General features: G+C 32.2%; 1 protein-coding gene across 13 annotated transcripts in view; it reads right to left on the bottom strand.

Moving 5' to 3' along the window:
- The window catches only part of LOC129938470 (liprin-alpha-1), a 52,934-nt gene that overhangs the window by 10,284 nt on the left and 22,869 nt on the right, over positions 1–19,781 (bottom strand). For 8 of the 13 annotated variants that reach the window (XM_056046062.1, XM_056046061.1, XM_056046060.1 and 5 more), the window contains 7 exons: positions 5,297–5,398; positions 3,930–4,094; positions 3,790–3,864; positions 3,651–3,722; positions 3,476–3,565; positions 3,107–3,394; positions 720–857 (listed from right to left, as the gene is read on the bottom strand). In XM_056046062.1, the coding sequence (XP_055902037.1) occupies positions 720–857; positions 3,107–3,394; positions 3,476–3,565; positions 3,651–3,722; positions 3,790–3,864; positions 3,930–4,094; positions 5,297–5,398 (930 nt within the window). Of the gene's footprint in view, positions 1–719; positions 858–3,106; positions 3,395–3,475; positions 3,566–3,650; positions 3,723–3,789; positions 3,865–3,929; positions 4,095–5,296; positions 5,399–10,556; positions 11,297–19,781 lie in introns of those variants that run through there. The other 5 variants (XM_056046063.1, XM_056046069.1, XM_056046070.1 and 2 more) reach the window with 3 other exon arrangements.

Here is a 19,781-nt window from a genome sequence, read left to right on the forward strand (position 1 = left end):
ACCCAAGACCCAAGGCCACTGATACTACACTGTATGTTCATATATATTATATTGAAAGATGTGTGTTCAGCTGCTTAAAAAGTGCGATCAAATACTTAAAGGAAACATCTATAGATTTGATATTAAAGCTTTAAAAATCTTTTTTTTGTCTGAGTACTTGTTTTTCCTACACCAATAATAAAAAGAAACTAAATTCAATAATTTAAACAAATCTATTTGAAAACACAGAGATAAAACTAAATACGTTTGTATAATATTAAATCATTTGATACATTGTCTAAGTTTTGTACATCAAACGATTTAATTTGAAAAGAAAATATTACAGCCATTTTTCAACTTCCAAAACAGTTACATAAATACATAACAAGTTTTCAAAATAAAAACAAAATTTAATTTATAATTACACTCTATAAAACCATTCATTCTTTTGTTTATTTCTAATTAAAAATAAAATTCTTACATGAATATACACATATAAATATAATTAAATAAAAATTGTTACCAATTCGTTTTTTTTTTTTTAAATAAATATATTTTTTTTATTTCGTTCTCATACAAACATTTGGATCTTGCTTATTTTGTGCGTGTTCATTGTACACTAAGGTACAATAAGGTACACATAACACTCATTTCTCTCTATTTTTAGTCCAGTCAAAACGAATACAGTAAGAGTAATTGAAGAAAAACATCTTATTTGACATGATGATGAACCTGCCTACCTTGTTTCCTACCTGAGTTAACGCCTCCATGCGTGCCTTCAGTTGTTCTTCCATGTCAGGAAGTTTTGCTTGTTGCGCCAACTTTTGTTCGGATAATTCCAATTTTTCTTGAATAGCTGCGATTTTTTCCTCGTGCAACTAAATAAAATGTATTGCAAAAACACAAAGAAAGAAAAACATGGAATATGTGGATTTTGCAACAAAAACTAAAATTGGTTATTATTTTGTTAGATTAAGCTTTGTTTGTTTTATTTAAAATGGATATTTTTTTTTTAAATTATTGTTTGTGGTCTTAAGCGTTCCTTACACAATCAGTTGATGGTTCTCTTCGTCTATTGTCACAAATCTTTGGAAAATCACTATCATTTCCAATGTTTCAAAAGCAATTGTGGGTTCGGTATTTACAGGGTGGTTCACGGGAATTGGAACATCAGCAAATAAAGTCGTTGCAACAAATTTGAGTGAACGCGTTGAAGCAAGCTCTTGCATCATAAAGTTCGTGTAGTGTACGTTGTTTTGACTCGTAAACACGTGACTTCAGATAACCCCAAAGGAAAAACTTACACACCCTCAAGTCAGGCGATCTAGGAGGCTGATGCATACACCAAAATGTGAAATGAGGACCACGGGTAACATTTAGCGTACGACGTTCATTTTGACGATCGCAGTGTAAGGAGGTGCTCCATCTGACACTTGACATTCGCCTTATTCTACGCAACTCTAGTTTAAAAAGTTATTAAGGATGTTAATGCAGCGTTCACTATTAATGCTCACCGTTTTTCCTTGTTCTTCAAAAAAAAAAAAGACCGATGATTCCTTTTTTTAAAAGTGCACACTTTAGGGGCTGATCAACGGTCGTTCGTGGAGGCTTTTGCTTATTTACAAAACCGTACAGGTGCAAATGACCTTCATCACTCATAAATAACAGCATATCCGATTTTTCTGATCGGGAACCGCACCGTGACTGCCAATGTTAAAATTAATTCTGTAGCACGCTGTTATTTCACTACTGATTCGTTGCTTTCGACAAATGAGTCGTACGCGAATATACGGTGAAGGACACTCCAGTACGCCAAAGTGGAAACGAAATAGCATTATCGAAATAGATCGAATAAGATCTTTTCGACTAAATCAAACTCAGCCTACGTCGAGAAAAACCCATCTATATTTAGCCATATTCCCGTGAATATTGAGTTTTAACTACTCAACCAAATAAATACAGTGCTCAGTATCATCCAAAATTAAAACGTTTTCCAATAATGACTTGACAATTTGCCCATACGTCGCGTCGCTTCAAATGGTCAATCGGCTTCAATTCTCGACTTGAATTCATCTTGTTAACCAAGATTCTTACGTTAAATATGTTATAATGATGTCTGCTGCCCAATTCTTAAGAATTCCAAATCGACACTTAGGCCATTCCGTTGTCTCACTGACACGGCAACATCACACAACAAATATGCATACACAAATTTGTATTGCTTTTCTACTATGGCGAGAATTACGATCGAAAATTGGAGCTAAAATTCTCAAAGCTGCGGTCACCGATTTCGAATTTAGTTCTTGTTATTTATCATGATAAAAATGTTGATTTCACTGAATAAATCGACAATGACAGTTAGAAAACTAATAAAAGGGTGCGTTTACAAATTAAAGTCAAAGTTGCCAAGTTCTTATTAGAAAGCCGGATGTAAACTTTTTTTTGACGTCTGTATGGATTATCGTCATTAAAAGTCATTTGACATTTTATCTAAGATCATAAAACTTTCAAAATTGTGACTTTTAAGTTCGTTAAACGTCTTGAAAGTAATAGTTTTAAAGTTTCGAAGTGAAGCACTTTACAGTTCTGTATTTCAATCCGAGGCGTATAAGCATTGTGAAAATAGATAGTGGTAATATATAGAAAAAAGAGAGACTTGTTGAGGATGTCCAATATTGGTTCATAGTTTTGTAGGTGATGATAATGTGATACAATGTTTTTACAATAACCAACAATTAATTAAACCAAACCATGTTGACCGTGTAAGGCCCGCTTTTAAGATCAAGGGTTATCACGTTGGCAATTGTCCAATATTCATACTAATGTCTGCTTTTGGGGATTTATTTATTAGTCACCATAAGCTTATAAAATAAATGTTTGCCGTTACCTTTTCTTTGTATTTTGATGTATCTTCGGATTATGAACTTTTTATTTGAAATATTTATACATATGTAAGCCTGCTTGCTAATTATGTACGCAGGTACTTGATTTGGATAATGATTTTTATTTAAAAATACCAAATACCAATTTTTTAAAACAAAATTTTGCGCATAAAATTATTCTTCTTTTAGTAACGTAACGTTTGTATAATGAAACAAAACTTAATATTAGTTTTGTAGTAGTTTACCTTGAGTTGGGCCTCTTTGTGCCGCAGTTCTTGTTCAAGTTTCTCATTCAAATCATGCAATGAAGTAGATTCTCGCTGAGCATTTAAGTAACGTTTTTCCAGCGTTGCTATTCTTTCTTCTTGATCTTCTTTTTGGGCGACATTTTCGCGCAAGTCGCGTTGTAATTTCGAACATTGCTCCTGAGATTTTGAAAGGTCTTTTTGGACTTTTCCAAGATTATCTTCAAGTTCGTTTATTCGGCTGTTTAAGTCGGATACACGGCGCTGCCACTGAGAAAGTTCAGCAGTCTAAATTAAAAAAAAAAGTCACATTGATTATGCCAAACTTTAAATAAAAAATTTCCATTGAATGTGAGATTGAAATTTGACCTGTTTCTCAATAATAGTTTGCAATTCGTGGGTTTTTGCTGCGTAATCAATTGCATTCTCCGCTGCATCACCATTGATACCACCTCCACTCTGAAAGGATACAACTTTTTTTTAAGACATATTCTTCTTCTTCTGAGGAAACATTTAATTGAGAGAAAACAAAATAACATTCAACCTTATCTCCGGTGCCATTCTCCTTGTTTGCATCGCTATTATGTTGTATTGCACCAGATTTATATTGCTGTAACTGTGAAAATAAAAAAGATATATTGATTGATTAATTTCTATTGTTCGTATAATGTAATGGACAGTACCTCATCTTTGGTTGAATTTAATTCCTCTTCAAGGGCAGTATTTTTCTCTATTGACAAACGCAGCCGTTCCCTCACCTTAAAAAAATGATAAAAATAATTATTATCATAAGCTTGATTTTTCCTTTTTCAAAAACACCTACTTTCTCATCCAAAGCCTTGTGATGTTCAAATAGACTCTTTAAAGCTTTTAACACCTCAACCTCACTAGAGACACCACTTTGTGCAGCTGCTTGCCTCTTAACTACTGTCATTCGCAAGGAACGTTCATGTCGCGACACCAGGCACTCGAGATGTTCCAAAAGAAGCTAGATTTGTTTTTTTTTTTAGTGTCAAAAGAAAATATAGTACCATTATGAAGATACATTATAAGATAAAAGTTTGCGGGATGAATTTTAAATTTAGAAAAAAAAGAAGAAATTATAAGGAAACCAAAAACATCTAAGCTTTTGGTTACAAACATTTTTAAATGAAAGATAAACTATAACCGGCTATTTTTTTTCATAAAAGGCATCATCATAGTCTACTATTCATACATGTTCACAATATACGCACAAGAGCATTCGTCTACATACATACACACGTACACATTTTCAAGGACGTAGCTAGACGAAATTGGTGGTCGAATTTAAGATTAAAAACATTTCTTCAGAAGCCATGATTTCGATGTATTGTTTTTTCTTTTTTCTTGTAATTGAAATTTAACTTGAAATTAATTAAAAAAAATTATCCTTAATATATTTTATTTAACATGGACACAATTGTGTCCGTTTAGAAATCTCAGGTAACTTTTTTAAAATATGATTGAATTATTGTTTGAGTGTTAGTAATTGTTAATTTTACAATCATTTGTTATTCTTTTTGAATTAAGAGTTTTGCTTCAAAATAAAACCATGAGTTCGTCATTTTAACTAAAACTCATAATACATAAGGCTTAGGGTAATGGTTTCAAAACGGTGGACGATAAATATAATAGATTTATTTACTATATTATAGTAAAACTTTTACCATATCCCAACATAAATGCTCCCTTTTCCCTCCTTGAGTTACGGTCTGACACACATACAAAACCACATACACACACACAACTCAAAAAACATACACAAACACATATATGTTTCTTTTTTTATGTTATTACTTTTAGAAGGACATCAAAGGTCGATTCATTCTCGTCCTTTTTTTCCACTCAAACTAATTTTTATATCACAACATCGAATATACCGCATATTAATGTCCATTACTCTTCTCTGCATTTCGACGTCGTCGTCGGCTCGTTCCAGAAGATTTATTTAAACACATGTACGAGCATATAAATACGTGTGTACAGTACAGTGTATAGGCTGATGGGGCTCGAAAAAAAGGAAAGAGCAACTCGCAGTAGCAGGGCCAGGCACAAGGCACAAGGCACAGGGCACAAGGCAGGCATCACAAGGAATAGGAAACTATGCAGCAAATTGATGCTGCGCCGGCTGTCTGGGTATATCCTATTGAATATGTGTCATTGACTTACCCGTGTGTTGTTTCGTTCTGCTTTCAATTCGGCTATTTCTTCGTCTCGCTCCAATAGAGTTTCTCTAGCTTGTGTTAGTTCCTTTGTAAGGGTCGCGAATTCCTGAAAGAACATAACACAGAAAAAATAAATAGAAAAATCATTTCAGGACAATTCCGGCTATTTATATAAAATAATAGAAAGAAATGTTCTTAACATTATATTGGTAGGTACATATTGCTGTGTAATATGCGAATCATTGAGTGTCTCATTTAATAAAGTTTGAATAAATCGATTGCCAAATGTGACAGCCTCACACGCAAGATTCGTGGCATGAGCATCAGGAACAAATACAAAAAAATAAAGTAGATATTTTCCATTGAACCCTCCCTTGATATCTATTAGAGATCCAAGCAAAACTCGTGCTTGGAATGTTTAAATGCTATGGGGCTAAGGATCTGATGTATTTCTTTCTACAAACTCTTCTCCAATCCTTTTCTCTCTCTATAACGTATTTCATTCACATGTCTTAAATAATCACATGGTATGGTAAAGTATAAGAATGTTAACGATTTCTTTTTCTTTCTTGTGATAATTTTCCATCAAGGATCCTACTGAATGCATAAACATGGGCTATAATAGTCCTTTTGTTTTCATAAAAACAAAATCAAGAAGAAAAAAAAAATGGTCAAATTAAACGAATGGTTAGTAGTTTGAACGTCTTGAGAAAAAAACTTACTGTATAAGAAATAAAACAGATTTTATTTATGTATGTGTTTTCTTTTTCATATACAGTTTGATTCCTTTCTTTATATGAGCTTGATGATGTTGATGTTGATGAAATACTAAGTGGCTTGACTTGGAACATATTGTTGTTTATTTTGGGGTTATTTTAAACATCAGTCTGCAGAATTGAATACATTTTAACAAAATCATGTATTTAAATTTGAGCAAAAACAAAAAAAATATACACGAAAAACATGCGAAGTATATTAAATATTATGGCAGAAAATGATTCATTGAACTTTAGTATAATGGCAAACTTTGTGCTATAGCTTTTAGTGATGGCACTCACATTTTGCCCTACTGACTTGACTGCTTTGAAACATGTCAATTGCTTCTTTGTATGGGAAGTATACTCGCACAAAGTTTATATGCAGGCATATGATTCCTACATTATTTCCTGGGACTTTATATTTTCCGATGAATTGCTTAAGAAGTTTAAAGAAAAATAAAAACTCTTGTTTCATTTTTTGTTTGTTTTAGTTGAATAAACTTCTTGATGTCCTATATATTTTTTCCTGATATTGCTCCAATAGTTTTTTAAATTTGAAGAAAAAAAGTTTATAAATCAAATAACTGTTTGTTGTTTGATTCAATTGGCCTCTAGAAAAGTGTTGAGAATTAAAATTGCTCATAAAATGAAATATACTAGCAGTAGTTTAAAAAGCTTTGTGCAATTTTGAATTAAATTATGTATATTTCATATTTTTTTTTATTTCCGAGCTTAAATTGAAAGCTGTATTTTAGTGCTAAATGCTTTGTTTTCTGAAATGGATATCTAAGTTTTATAAGAAGAAAATTGAAAATTTCAGTTTATCCAAAAGATTCAAGCCTTCGTTTGAGGGGTTTAATATAATAAGAAATGATGATGGCAAAGGGACAGCAATTTTATTGGATAAGGATCTTAGGTCTAGCTCTGTCATATTCGAAAGTAATATTTTTTCTGTGCGTCTTGATTCATTTCCCTTTATAAAAGCCAATAGTTCAATTTTTCGTGTATTGATTAGAAGTATTTATATTCCATCTAACTCGGACCAGGTACTTTCTAGTGAGCTTGATGATCTGTATGCAATGTTTGATAATTATCATGCCATTGTAATCGGCAGGTATTTCAATGTCCGTCACTCCGCTTGGGGAGATAATGTACATAATAACAACGGTACTGTTTTAAATAATTGATTTAACAATGGTCCTTATTTGAATCTTGACTTAATTCCTTCGGATGGTCCGACTATTCCAAGATCTAACTCTTATATAGATTTTTGCTTCATCTCCTCAACTCTTTATCCTGTGAGTTGTATAAATATTGCAACTGTGTCTTCAATGTGTAAAGCATTTGCTCCTATTTCTGATCACTTTGGAATCGCTTATGAAGAATTCTTCGAAGATTGTTCTCCCATTTTCTTACCATCAACCACATATAGACATTTTAGAAATACAAACTGGGAATTTCTGCAACTCACTCTGCATCGTTCGTTATCCACTTTTGCCAAAGGAGAATAACATTTCAAATATGGAAATAGATGACTTTATGAAGGAATGAAATACAATCATTTTTTTTAAATGTAGAAAACCATTCCAATCAAGGGAATGTCAAAAATTATAAGTACAAATGTATTTCAGATTTAACAAACAAATTAATTGGTCTTCGAAGAATTTGGCTAAAACAACTTAAAAGACTTTACTATCGTCATTTGATTAGAATTCATCCTGGACATCGTGAGCTTCATTGAAAAATTCGTAAAATTATAAAGGATAATGTTAATTTAGATCTCAATTATCACTTTGTTGATAGACCCAAAAAAATACCTTCCCCTCAAGCTTTCAAAAAAATTGACAAATTAACTCGTAGAAATTTGTATGGATCCGATGTTTCGAAGGACAAACTTCTTTGTAATGGACGAAAACTAATTGACACACAGTCCAAGTTATATATAAACTTATAAAGCTTAATTTTCCGAATTGGCTCATCAAAATAATTCTTAGTTTATTAACAAACAGAAAAATCTCAATTTTTATTAATTCTGAACATAGCCGGTTTTCTATCCAGACCAATTAACATCTAAAATGAACTTCGACAAAGGGATGGTTTGGATTGCATCCTCTTCAACCTGGCGTTGAAGAAAGCAATCCTTGACTCTAGAATAAGGAATAGGGACCATAGACATTAAGTCCAGCCAGATACTGGCTTACGCAAACAATATTGACATCATCGGGAGAACCGAACGAGTTGTACACGATTCCTTCACAATTCCACACGATTGGGTAGGCCAGGCTGCACAAAATCTAAAGCTTTACATTAGTGAAGGAAAAACAAAGTACATGGTGGCGTCGACTGTGAGAAGAACAATTGGTCAAACAATCAAGGTAGCGAATCATGAATTTGAAGTAGCTTAATCTTCAAACACCTTAGTTCAATAGTAGCAGTCGATAACAACATACAAAATAAAAAAAATAAATAAGGTGGCACAACAGTCCGTTAAGAACTAGGGCCTAGGGCATAGTGACTTACAACTCTCAACCATTCCTGTGTGTGAGTAATATTGTATCTTGGAGAATTTGTCAATTCCTAGCAAGAGGCAGTACCCATGACATGAGAGTCCAACGCACTAACCATCACGTACCGGTAATACGACGATAACAACATAGAAGAAGGAATACGCGGGCGGTTGCTCAAAGTTAACAGAGCCTAGTTCAGTCTATCAAAGCAACATTTCTCGCACACAGGAATGGTTGAGAGTTGTAAGTCACTAGGCCCTGGTTCTCCACGGACTGTTGCGCCACCTAATTTAACCATATCTTTTAAATTGGTGATGTACAGGACGATGGTTCTGCCAGTTCATACATGGATCCGAGACCTAGGTGCTTAATAAAAGGCAATCCCACCTCTTAGGAGAATTGTTGGCCATTTATGTGAGGAAGAATTATACCGGAGACGCTATAATCAAGATATAAGCAATCTACCTCGAAGCTGATATTGTGATAAAAATTAATCTCGGAAGACTCCGGTGGGCTGGACACCTAGCTCGTATGAGTGAAGATGAACCAGCTAGGAAATTCCTTTGTTGTACATTTTATGGTAGGTGACAACGTGGCACACCAAAATTATTTATTTATTTACGCTGGAGAGAGGGCGGGCGTAGATCAGGATTAAGACGCCCGAAGCTTTGGGGACGCCCCGGGATGGCGTCCCGTTGTTGATTCGCTATTTGTATAGATAGAGATACTTGTTGTATGAGGTCAGGACCGGATCCCCGTTGTGGAGCCGATGATGATGTCAAATAAAAGTCAAAATTTTTTTTGCAAAATCAAGAGTAACATAATAGTCCCGAATTAATGCTAAAACACCAAACTAATTTCCTATTATTAATGTGAAATCTCTTATCTTAAAGATAATTTTGAATTATTATTCCTTCTATTCCGAAATAGTTCTGTTTTATCTTAAGTGACCATTAATTTGTGTATTAACTCTTTTGGACTTACAAAATATCCTCTTACAATTATAATGCTAATGAATAAATATACAAGAAAAGGAAATTGCCTAATTGAGCCAAAAAGTATATTATTTAAAAATTCGATCAGACGTCCGGTCTACCATACTTCGTCAAGTTGTTGTTGTTTTTGATGTTGCTGTATAATAAGTCAGTCGAAATAGTCTTCAACTCAAAGATGCACAAAAACTTTCAAGCCAATGGCGCATTATATACATACATATGTATGTAGTGTGGGTATACACAGTTTATAGAGTACACTACAGTACGTGTAGTATACGATAGAAATACTTTTAATTTATTAATGCTGCTTGAATGTGCCACATGCATTTTTAATGCACGTGGTTACTTTTTCTCATTTTATATAAATTTTCTCTCTTCTATTTGAGCTCAGTCAGTCAGACAGCTATATAACCCAGCCAAAGCCAAGCAACCATTGCGTGGGCCATTTTAGTGACACGAACAGGCAGTCGAAACACCACCCACTATTATATTGGATCTTTGAATAAATGTTGAATGAGTTTGCATTTGGAAATTAAATTGTATCCACAAAATGATGTTTAGATGTTAGTATAAGATTTCTCAAGTAGCAACGGAAGAGTTAATGCGCGAGGGGAGATTAAAAAAAGATTGTTTATAAGGAAAAAAGACACAAAGACAAGATACAAAAAAAGAAGTGGCTCCAATTATGGGTATTTCTTTTTTTATTAGTATTTGAACAACATTCTTTTAACTTTTTTTTTACAAAGCCAAAACCGGATGTTTTAATTCGGAATTTTAGATTTTTTCTTCTAAAAAATGACCTTCAATTTCGATCTTAAAAGAAAAAGCCTTTCACTTCGAATACGATTTGGCACAAAAATTAGACATTTCCCTCGCTACACATTCAATAAATGTTAGATTTTGCGAGAAAAAATTGTCATCAATTTTTCAGAAAATTTAATTTTGATATGGAAGTGTTTTTGCAGGTATAACATTTGATAGGGAACAATTATAAAAATATGTACCTTTATCAAAATCTGATGAAGTGAACATGAACAGTTTTCATTCCTTAAAATTGGTCTTTTAGTATCGTTTGAATATGGTTGTTTGAAGAAGTAATGTGCTGGTTTTTGGGAACATGTATCCTGGAGGTAGATTAAAGCTTGGACGAAATCAACGTGAACTGGACACGATGGAGCAGTGTTGGACATGAAGTCATCGGCAGCATTGTCACCCTGTTCAGGCGACATTCATTTGCATATAAATATGTGTTTATCCAAAAGAGAAGTTTGATTTTGTTTTTGTTTTCGTAGTGAACACACTTTCGTTTCACTTGGAAAAACACACAAAATGTGAGAAATCCATGAGATCACCATGAAATTTAATTAATTTTTTTTAACTCTTAACAATTCTATGGTATACAAAAAGTATAGAACTTCTGGGAAATCACAAACCGAAACGGGTTAAGTACTATTGATAGCATATATAAACTTGAGTACACACATACATACGCACACACTGGGTATGATATATACAAACAAACAAAAAAGAAGAAAAATCAAAAAGAGAAAAGCGTGTCCTGGATTAACACCACACTTCTTGATGGATCTTGGACAACGAGTTTTCCATAAAGATCAATATCTTCGATCGTAAGACAAAAATAAAACAAAAGTGTTTCTGTATTTTTTGTTGTAGCTGCTTATTTCTTTTTTAAATAAAATTTAAACTTTATCTAGATACTACTTAAGCTATGATCGCGTCAGTCGTCGTGATACATTCGTCTATAGATCATGACTAAACGTCACAAATGGGTAACAGATGCTTCTAACCCATAGAAAGACAAAATTGTACAAACAGTGGGTTGTATCTGTTTCGTGATATGAGGGCAATTGCGATGATCACAATGATGACGATGTTTATGATGATGGTGCCGATGATGATAATAATGATGATGATGTTAGCTTCAATGAGTTTTGTATGGAATTAAGTTTTTTTCTTATAGTTTTCATTTAATTTCGTTTATTTTGATTTTGTTCGTTGGTCTCTTTGTATTGTGGGAATAAGAGGAAACGTGTATAATATAATGGGTGGTGGAAGAGATATAAAAATTAGCGGTACTTAAAAAAAACAATTAAATTTATTTCGTTTGTAGTTTCAAATCTTTAGCCAAGTGAAAAAATGTGATTTTGTATGTTAATTTGTACACAGGTGCTTTAGGGCGTATGGGTGTTTTTTTTATTAAGGTTTTTGCTTGTGATGTATAGGAACTACATACATACATATGGTAAGTTTTGCATTCATAAAACATCGAACTCGAGATTTTAATCAACATGAAATTCCAATGGTAGAGAATGTGGGTCCTCCTAATACGTCCGTCTGTGAGTCTATGCGTCCTCGACCCTATAGCCCAAACCATTGGGTTGATTGAGTTCGAACTTGGAAATCAAGGATTTATAGGAGACTTGAGTTTTTTTCGGTCAAAAACTGAAAATTTAAATTTCTTCATAAACGAACCCATCGATTTTTATTAAATTTTCTCTACAAATTTTTTTCTTAACTTGGCTTCTTTCAAAATATATATAATAGAAGCAACATTTTTTAGATATTTTATTTCTTTCTTAAAATAGTATTTGGTTTGCATTCGCTCAGTTCTCACAGAGATTTGATATTAAAAATATATCTTTCTACTGAATACGTTATTTTTACAACAATAATTACAAATTCAAAAAGAAAACATTTGTATTTTGAAAGAAAATATGACAAAGATCTTCATTTAAGTACAACAATTAAGAAATAGATTGAATTTAAAAACACATAAGACACGTAAAGTAATAAAAAGGGTATATTTAAATTGAATAAATATAAATAAATACATAAGTAAATACAAAAATATATTACAATTATGTAAATAGTAAATAAGTAAATAGATGAGCAGATTATTTAACAATTAAATCAAAAAATTAAATGCAGAATATAACACATTAGTAAATAAATAAATAAACAATTAATAAATAAAAAAATATTGAATTTCAAATAATAAATAGTAAGTATAAAATAACACACATTAAAGAAAAAATGATAATAAGTAATAAATTTAAAAAAATGCTTAATATATACATGTACATATATAAATAATAAATAAGTAATACATAACAAAGATAACTAAATACATTTTTAGTTGTTTAATTGCACTACCAAAGGGTTGTCGGAAATATCACAGTTCATTAAGAAGTTATACATTCATTTTTGAATTCTTGTACAAATGAATTTAACACCTGTTTGACTTTGAAAATCATTAGTTGAATGATGCCAGGGTGGATTAAAAATGCGATACAAAATTTTTAAAATGCGATTTTCTATTTATAAGCGTGTACATCATTTTAATTGCAATATTTACTTGTTTAATTACTTTAGTAATATGTTCCTTAAAGATAAGACTCTTGTCAAGGTTTATACCTAGATATTGCACATTAGACTCCCACTCAAAAATATAATTTTATTTTTGTTTTAAAAAAAATGTTTTTTAATTTTTGTTAAGGTCTTTCTGAGGAATCAAATGGCATTTAAATTTTTGAAAACAAACTTGTTTTGTAGGTAATCTTTGAATATCAAGTTAGAGGTACTTTTTCTAAACAGATTTTTTGGGTTGAAAAGCAAGTTCGTGCTCCATTTTATTTTAGACTGGAATTTAAAAACACTTTGATGCCAATACAAATATTATGGTAACAATCTCAGGACTATTTAACATGAATACTCCAGAATTATCTTTAAGAAGACAAAGTGTGTGTGGACAAAGATTTAAACACTTGATTTATAATATTATTTTTTTTTCATTAATTGATTGATTTATTTAACGTTTTATAGAAAAACAATTATTTCTCAAACAAATCTGGTTCTTTTTGTCTTCTTCTTGAACTCTCTGGAAAATATGAGGACTATGATTTGAAACTAAAAGAGGAATTGAATTAAATTAAAGGATATTAAACTTGGGTTTCAAGAAAAATTTGAATCGATTACTAAAATTCAGATGTTGACATGTAGAAAAATTAAGTATTAAAATCAACGACTATAATCTCGATTAGTATACAAAGATAAAAACAATAAAATAGAACAAAATTAATAATCTAGTGCTATCTACATTATATTATGGGCTTCAGAAAAACTTATGACAAAAAGCAAAAATAAAAACCTTGTTGTCTGCAGTTTCCTTATTCGGAAATCTTTACAAATCAAAGCATATTATGTTGTTTATATTATAAGAGTACACGTACTTGTATGTGTATAACTGCATCACTTGTTTATCATATAAAGAAGATCTAAGACAATTGAAATGAACTCACATGTTATACGATTATAATTTTTATTATTATTATTATAATGCATTTACATAGAGAAAGAGTGAGATCTATGTTTTATATTATTTTGTGTATTTTACATTTTTATTTTTACCCAACACTCATTCTAAAGCCAATACTATTTTTTCTGTTGGTTGGCCGAAGATAGACAAAACGTGATGTACTTGGAAAGTTGTTAGGTTTGAAGTTAAGTTGATGATTTCGTTTAGTAGGGTGTGTGAGATGGATTCCGATGGTGGGGTAGCACGTGAGAGGTAATGTACTTTACGTATACTTGAATAATGTACATTTGTTGGTTTATATATATTTTGATTCTAAGTACTTTATTTTTAATTGCTTTTTTTGTGGCATTTTTGTATTTTCTAAAAACATTTGATGGCAGTGAGGGCTATCTGAATCCCGTTTTACAGTTTTCAAACAAAAAGTTTTACTTTTTATGAAAGCCTAAGACACGTTTCTTTCTATTGATACAAAATAAATAAACAACGTATTTGAAGATAACCTTAATATCCAAAACTAAGAAATATATCAAGGTTCTAAAAAATTTTAATCTTTATTAAATTCAATCATTAATGACTTCAATAATAAAATTGCATTTATTGAATTCGCTTTGAGACTTTAGACTGCAAATTATGCAATCTCTATTCACTTGTAGCAAAAAGATTGCAATCATTTTTTCCCTCCTTTCCTTTTAAAGCAATCAATTGATTCTTTGCATACCTATATTGAAATCAATAATTGCAATCTTGTAGTACCCGTGGCATGATGGTTAGTGCGTTGGACTGTATTGACGCATTACGTAAGCACAAGAGTGGTTTACTGACAACACTCAAAAACTTGTACAGACGACTTACAGACCCACACGATTTGGAGGTTAGGACACTGAAGTCGTCAATAAAAAATGTCAATCTGTTGATTAAGGAGAACTACAGGTTATCAATTAAAAACTACTGGGACCGCAAGATCCGGTCAGTTAATTTGAGTGACCCTAGTATGTTCCCTAAAATCAACAAGATATTCAGGAAAAAGAACGACAATGACCTTCCGAGTCTGAAACTCTTAAGAACCGAAGAGAACAGAGACGTACTGAGGACAGCGCAAATAGATCCAGAAGAAGCCATCTTTGACGATGACTTTTATATAATTGAAGATCCGAAGGAAAAAGTGGAGGCGGTGGGAGCTGCTTTCACGCAAGTGTAAAGGTGAATGTTAGCATTCGCCCCAACCACGTCCTGGAAAACAGAGCCCTACTTAATCACTTTTACCTCCGTTATGATATCACACATAGGCGATCTGAGAACAGCGGTTTCATGCGGTTCAATGACGATTTCTTGGCAAATGTCATAATATCCGAGCAAACGGGACCAAGTCCCTTGTTAGTGACGAAGGTTGAGCTTCATCTCATCTTTAATTCAATAAAAAATAAAAAGTCAGCAGTTGTCGATGGTACAACCAACGTTGTACTAAGACATTTACCGATGGAAGCAATTGACATTTACACCACACTCTTCAACAATGCACTGAATAATGCATATTATGCAGCGCATTGGAAGACCGCTGTGGTTCATCCTCTCCCGAAAAAGGGAAAGGACAACTTCAACCCGTCAAATCTTCGGTCGATAAGTCTTCTTCCGAGCATCAGCAAAGTTTTCGAAAAGATCATTAATAGGACTCTGACTAAGTGGGCTGCGGACAACAAAATAATTCCGGATAAACAGTTCGGGTTGAAGGCGGGTCATGACACAATTCATGCTGCGTCTAAACTCGTTTCTGATATCCAATGGAATAAATCAAAACAACAATGCACAGGTGCTGTTCTGGTTGATTTGGAAAAGGCCTTTGACACCGTATGGTTAGAGGGTCTTTACCTAAAACTGAGCAGGCTTGGCATAAGCAAGCCATTGTTGTATATACTTTATGATATGCTTAACGGTAGAAAGTTTGTTGTCAAAAGTGGCAATGTAACTTCTACCACAACATTCTCAATTAAAAATGGTCTTCAACAGGGAGCGGTGAATTCGCCGATTCTCTTCTGAATTGAAATTGGCCGAAAGGCATTAGTAGTTAGTGTTTTAGTTTAACTTAGAGTGTCCGTATGGGACCATTAAGTTAGTTGTAAGTTATGGATAATTAGGCTAGTTGTATGAATTTTTGTCTAGCTTTAAGATAGGTTTAAGAATGAATTAATAAAAATGAATTTAAAAAAAAAAAGTGCGTTGGACTGTCATGCAAGGGGTCTTGGGTTTAATCCCTGCCTGTGCCATCTTAATTTAAAAAAAAAATAATTTTCGCGGTTACTGCCTCTTGCGAGGAATTGAAAAATCCTTCAAGAGTAATTCTTGTCATGAAAAAGTGCTTTCTCAAATTAGCCGTTCGGATTCGGCCTAAAATTGTAGGTCTCTTACATTCCTGACAACAGTGCTCGCACACAGGAATGGTTAAGAGTTGTAAGTCACTAGGCCCTGGTTCACAACGGACTGTTGTACCACCCAATTTAATTTAATTGCAATCTTTTAATTAAATTCAAAAAATGATTTTTAAAGTCTACATTCACGAAAGACTGCATTCTTTTATAGGCGTGAATTACATGATTTTCAGAAATATACATTCTGGGATAATTTTTACTTGAGCTTTAAAAAATCCAATTTTGAATTTAGATAATTTGTCTTCATCTTTACATTTTTCGTAATTGAGAATTTTTGTTTATCTTAAAAAAGTTATTTTTGACAACAGCTGGCGTTTTGCTAATATTTACTTCTCATTATACTGCGAACTTCGCAAAACATACCCTATGACATTGCCTAATAGAGTTAAAATGCAGAAACAATCATAATAACATGCACATTAGATTTAAGTAGAATAACCCAATTTTTGTTTATTTTTCTGGGACAATTAAAGATACAAAAAGTGTAGATATAAAGAAAATACTTTATTGCTTTCACTTGTTTTAATAGAATTATGTTAACATAATTCAAGCACCGCACTCTCATTGGCAAAAGGCAACATCAACAAACGAATAGGTACGTCGTATACACTTAAACGTGTTGAGAATAAAATTTAATAAAATACGGTTTTTATTTTCATTTTGTAGCACCTGTTCTTCCCACGGTTCATAGAAGAAAACATATTTATGTTTTTTCTTGTTTAATGAAAAGATATACTGCTGCAGTCCTATTGAACTTAGGCGTTAAAGTCTCCGTCCGTTGTCGTCTCGTCTCGGTTGTTTGTTGAGACCTAATTCTGCGTTGCGTGTGAATTTATCATATGTAGGACGGTATTCGTATACGTTTAGCAATCAATGCCAAGGCTATAAGTTAAGTCTTTTGATATTTTCAGATTTTTCGTTTTTTTGGCAACAATAATATTGAATTACGAAATCAACAACAACAAAAACACAACCAACAAAATCTAGTCATAATTTGCCAGATCTTTTGTATAGAGTGTGCTTTCAGATACTAACAATATTACTAAAAATCAAATTGTCTTATACATATGGCACGAGATATTAGCTATCCAACCTTGATAATGAAATTGAGTTTACAAAATGTACATAGGTACGTGTTAGTAATCGGCAATGCGGAATTCGCCGCTGTCATTTACAACAAGAGCACATCTGTACTTGACACCATTGTCTCAGTCTCATTCTCAACAGAAAACGAAAATACCCATTCCCATGAGTTTACATTATTTGAAGTTACATTTTCGATATTTGCAAAAGAAAAAAACCTTCGAGTAAAAAAGTTTTCCTGCTACGTTGAAATGCATTTTATTTGCTTAGGTTCATTGCCACAGGAGATGTGAAGAAATTTCAGATCAACTATTGAGCGGAGTAACCAACAAAATGGATTCAATCCAAGGTCAGCGTATATTACTTTTTCGTGCAGTTCTTTTTTGAGGCAATATCGTGGGAAATGCTTCTATATGATGGTTGTAAGCAGATGTATAAATATTTGCCTGAATACGAAACTGTGTAAGTCTAGAGAATTTTCTATTTAGATTAAATTTACTCAGGCCGAAAAACTGCGCCTAATATGGTTAACTTAAGGGTCATTGGTAATTGTCTAACAAAACACTAAAAAATTAGAAACAAAAAATGTTTAAAATTCTATTACAAAAAAATGAGTATACGCCCACGTGTACCATTAAAAATGATATTTAGTCTTTTAAATTAATCATGAAGTAAGCATAAGTAATATTTCTTTAAAACATTTTCTTCACCTGCTTATGTAAAAAAACACTCAGGATTTTTAAATTCATTTAATGAATAATTTTATTTCTATTTGGAAGTCGCCAGGAAACACATAAACAGAAACAAATTTTTTAAATTTTTTTTCAAGACAAAACTGACGAGTTTTAATCTATGTAACATTTTTTTTTTTGCTTAAGTGTTTTTTTTTCAATTGAAAAAATTAATATCCCTCGCGTTAGCATTACCACTTTAAAATTTGAGAAAACTAATAAAAACATTAATTGTCGTGCTGTTGTCGTAAATTTGTCGTGAAAGAAAAAACAAATTGATGCGTTTTATAAGAAAAAAAAACTTACCTCTGGTAATGCTAACTTGACAGTCAAGTTAGTTCTTGCAACCCCGAAAAAATGGTAAAATAAAACTTAAATTAAAAACTAAGGAGAAAATGTGGTTTGTCGAAAACTTGGTGAGAAAACATAGTTGAGGTATGGTATTGCTAGATTTGCTTAGAAAGTGATACTTTCAGCTAGTCTTATTAAATTTATTAAATGTCATTTTTTTAAGGAAAAAATGGGACGAAACATTTTTTTCACTATAAACTTAAGACAGTTTATCCAATTATTAGTTTTCTACAATTTTAAATGCTAACTTCACGGAAATAAATAATAATTAGCTAGTCTTATTAAATTTGGTAAATGTCATTTTTTTAAGGAAAAAATGGGACGAAACGTTTTTTTCACTATAAACTTAAGACAGTTTATCCAATTATTAGTTTTCTAAAATTTTAAAGTGGTAATGCTAACTTCACGGAAATAAAAAATTAAATTTGACTTAAGTTTGATTCTTAGTTAAATTTCATTTGTTCACTTAAGTGAGTTTTAATTTGTAATGGTTTTTTTATTTTTTTATTTGTGCTCGCATGTCGAGTTATGGATACCCTTAAAATGATTAGACACAGTGCGAGCAATAATGAAAGGGGGATAGGATAAGAAAGGAAAAGCCGATGCACATTGGATTATCTGCTTAAGTTTTGGACGAATAAAAGCTTTGTAAATAACTATAGCCAGATCAGAAAGGGTAAAAAACTTCTTGCATCGTCTGAGAAAAGCTCAAAGCATTTTTGGCAATGTTGAATAAGTGATCACTCCACAACAAGTGGTTTGTGACACACATATCTAAAACTAAAAGCTGTTCAGTCAGTCAGTTTCGTTTTTGCGACAGTAAACAGCGTTGAGTTTTCAAAGTATTTAATTCTACACGATGAAAATTTAATGTGTTTATCATATGCTGACGTTGGTAGTCCAAATCCAAAGAACAAGGATGAAAATCTAAAAACGAGTATGAAATGCTGAGGGTACTGTCATCAGCGAAATAAATTAACGGGTTAGAAGTTTCCGACAAAAGATCATTCATAAAAATAAAGAGGAGCGTCGGAGACAAAACGGAATCCTGGGGCACACCAGTGTTTTTTTTGTAGATATCAGATTTGAACCCGTTCAATACTACTTGAATTGGAGGGTCTGAAAGGTAATTTCTAATCCAACAAAGAAGGGATTTATCAATATCAAAGTAACCCATTTTCGATAGGAGAGCTTGATGCCAATCTCTATCAAATGCTTTAGAAATATCAAGTCCAATAATCTTACTTTTTCCAAAATGATGTAAAGATTTGTTCCACTGTTTGGTGAGATAAACCATGAGATCAC

Source organism: Eupeodes corollae, chromosome 1 (assembly GCF_945859685.1).
Source record: "Eupeodes corollae chromosome 1, idEupCoro1.1, whole genome shotgun sequence".
In the NCBI taxonomy this organism is placed as follows: Eukaryota; Metazoa; Arthropoda; class Insecta; order Diptera; family Syrphidae; genus Eupeodes; species Eupeodes corollae.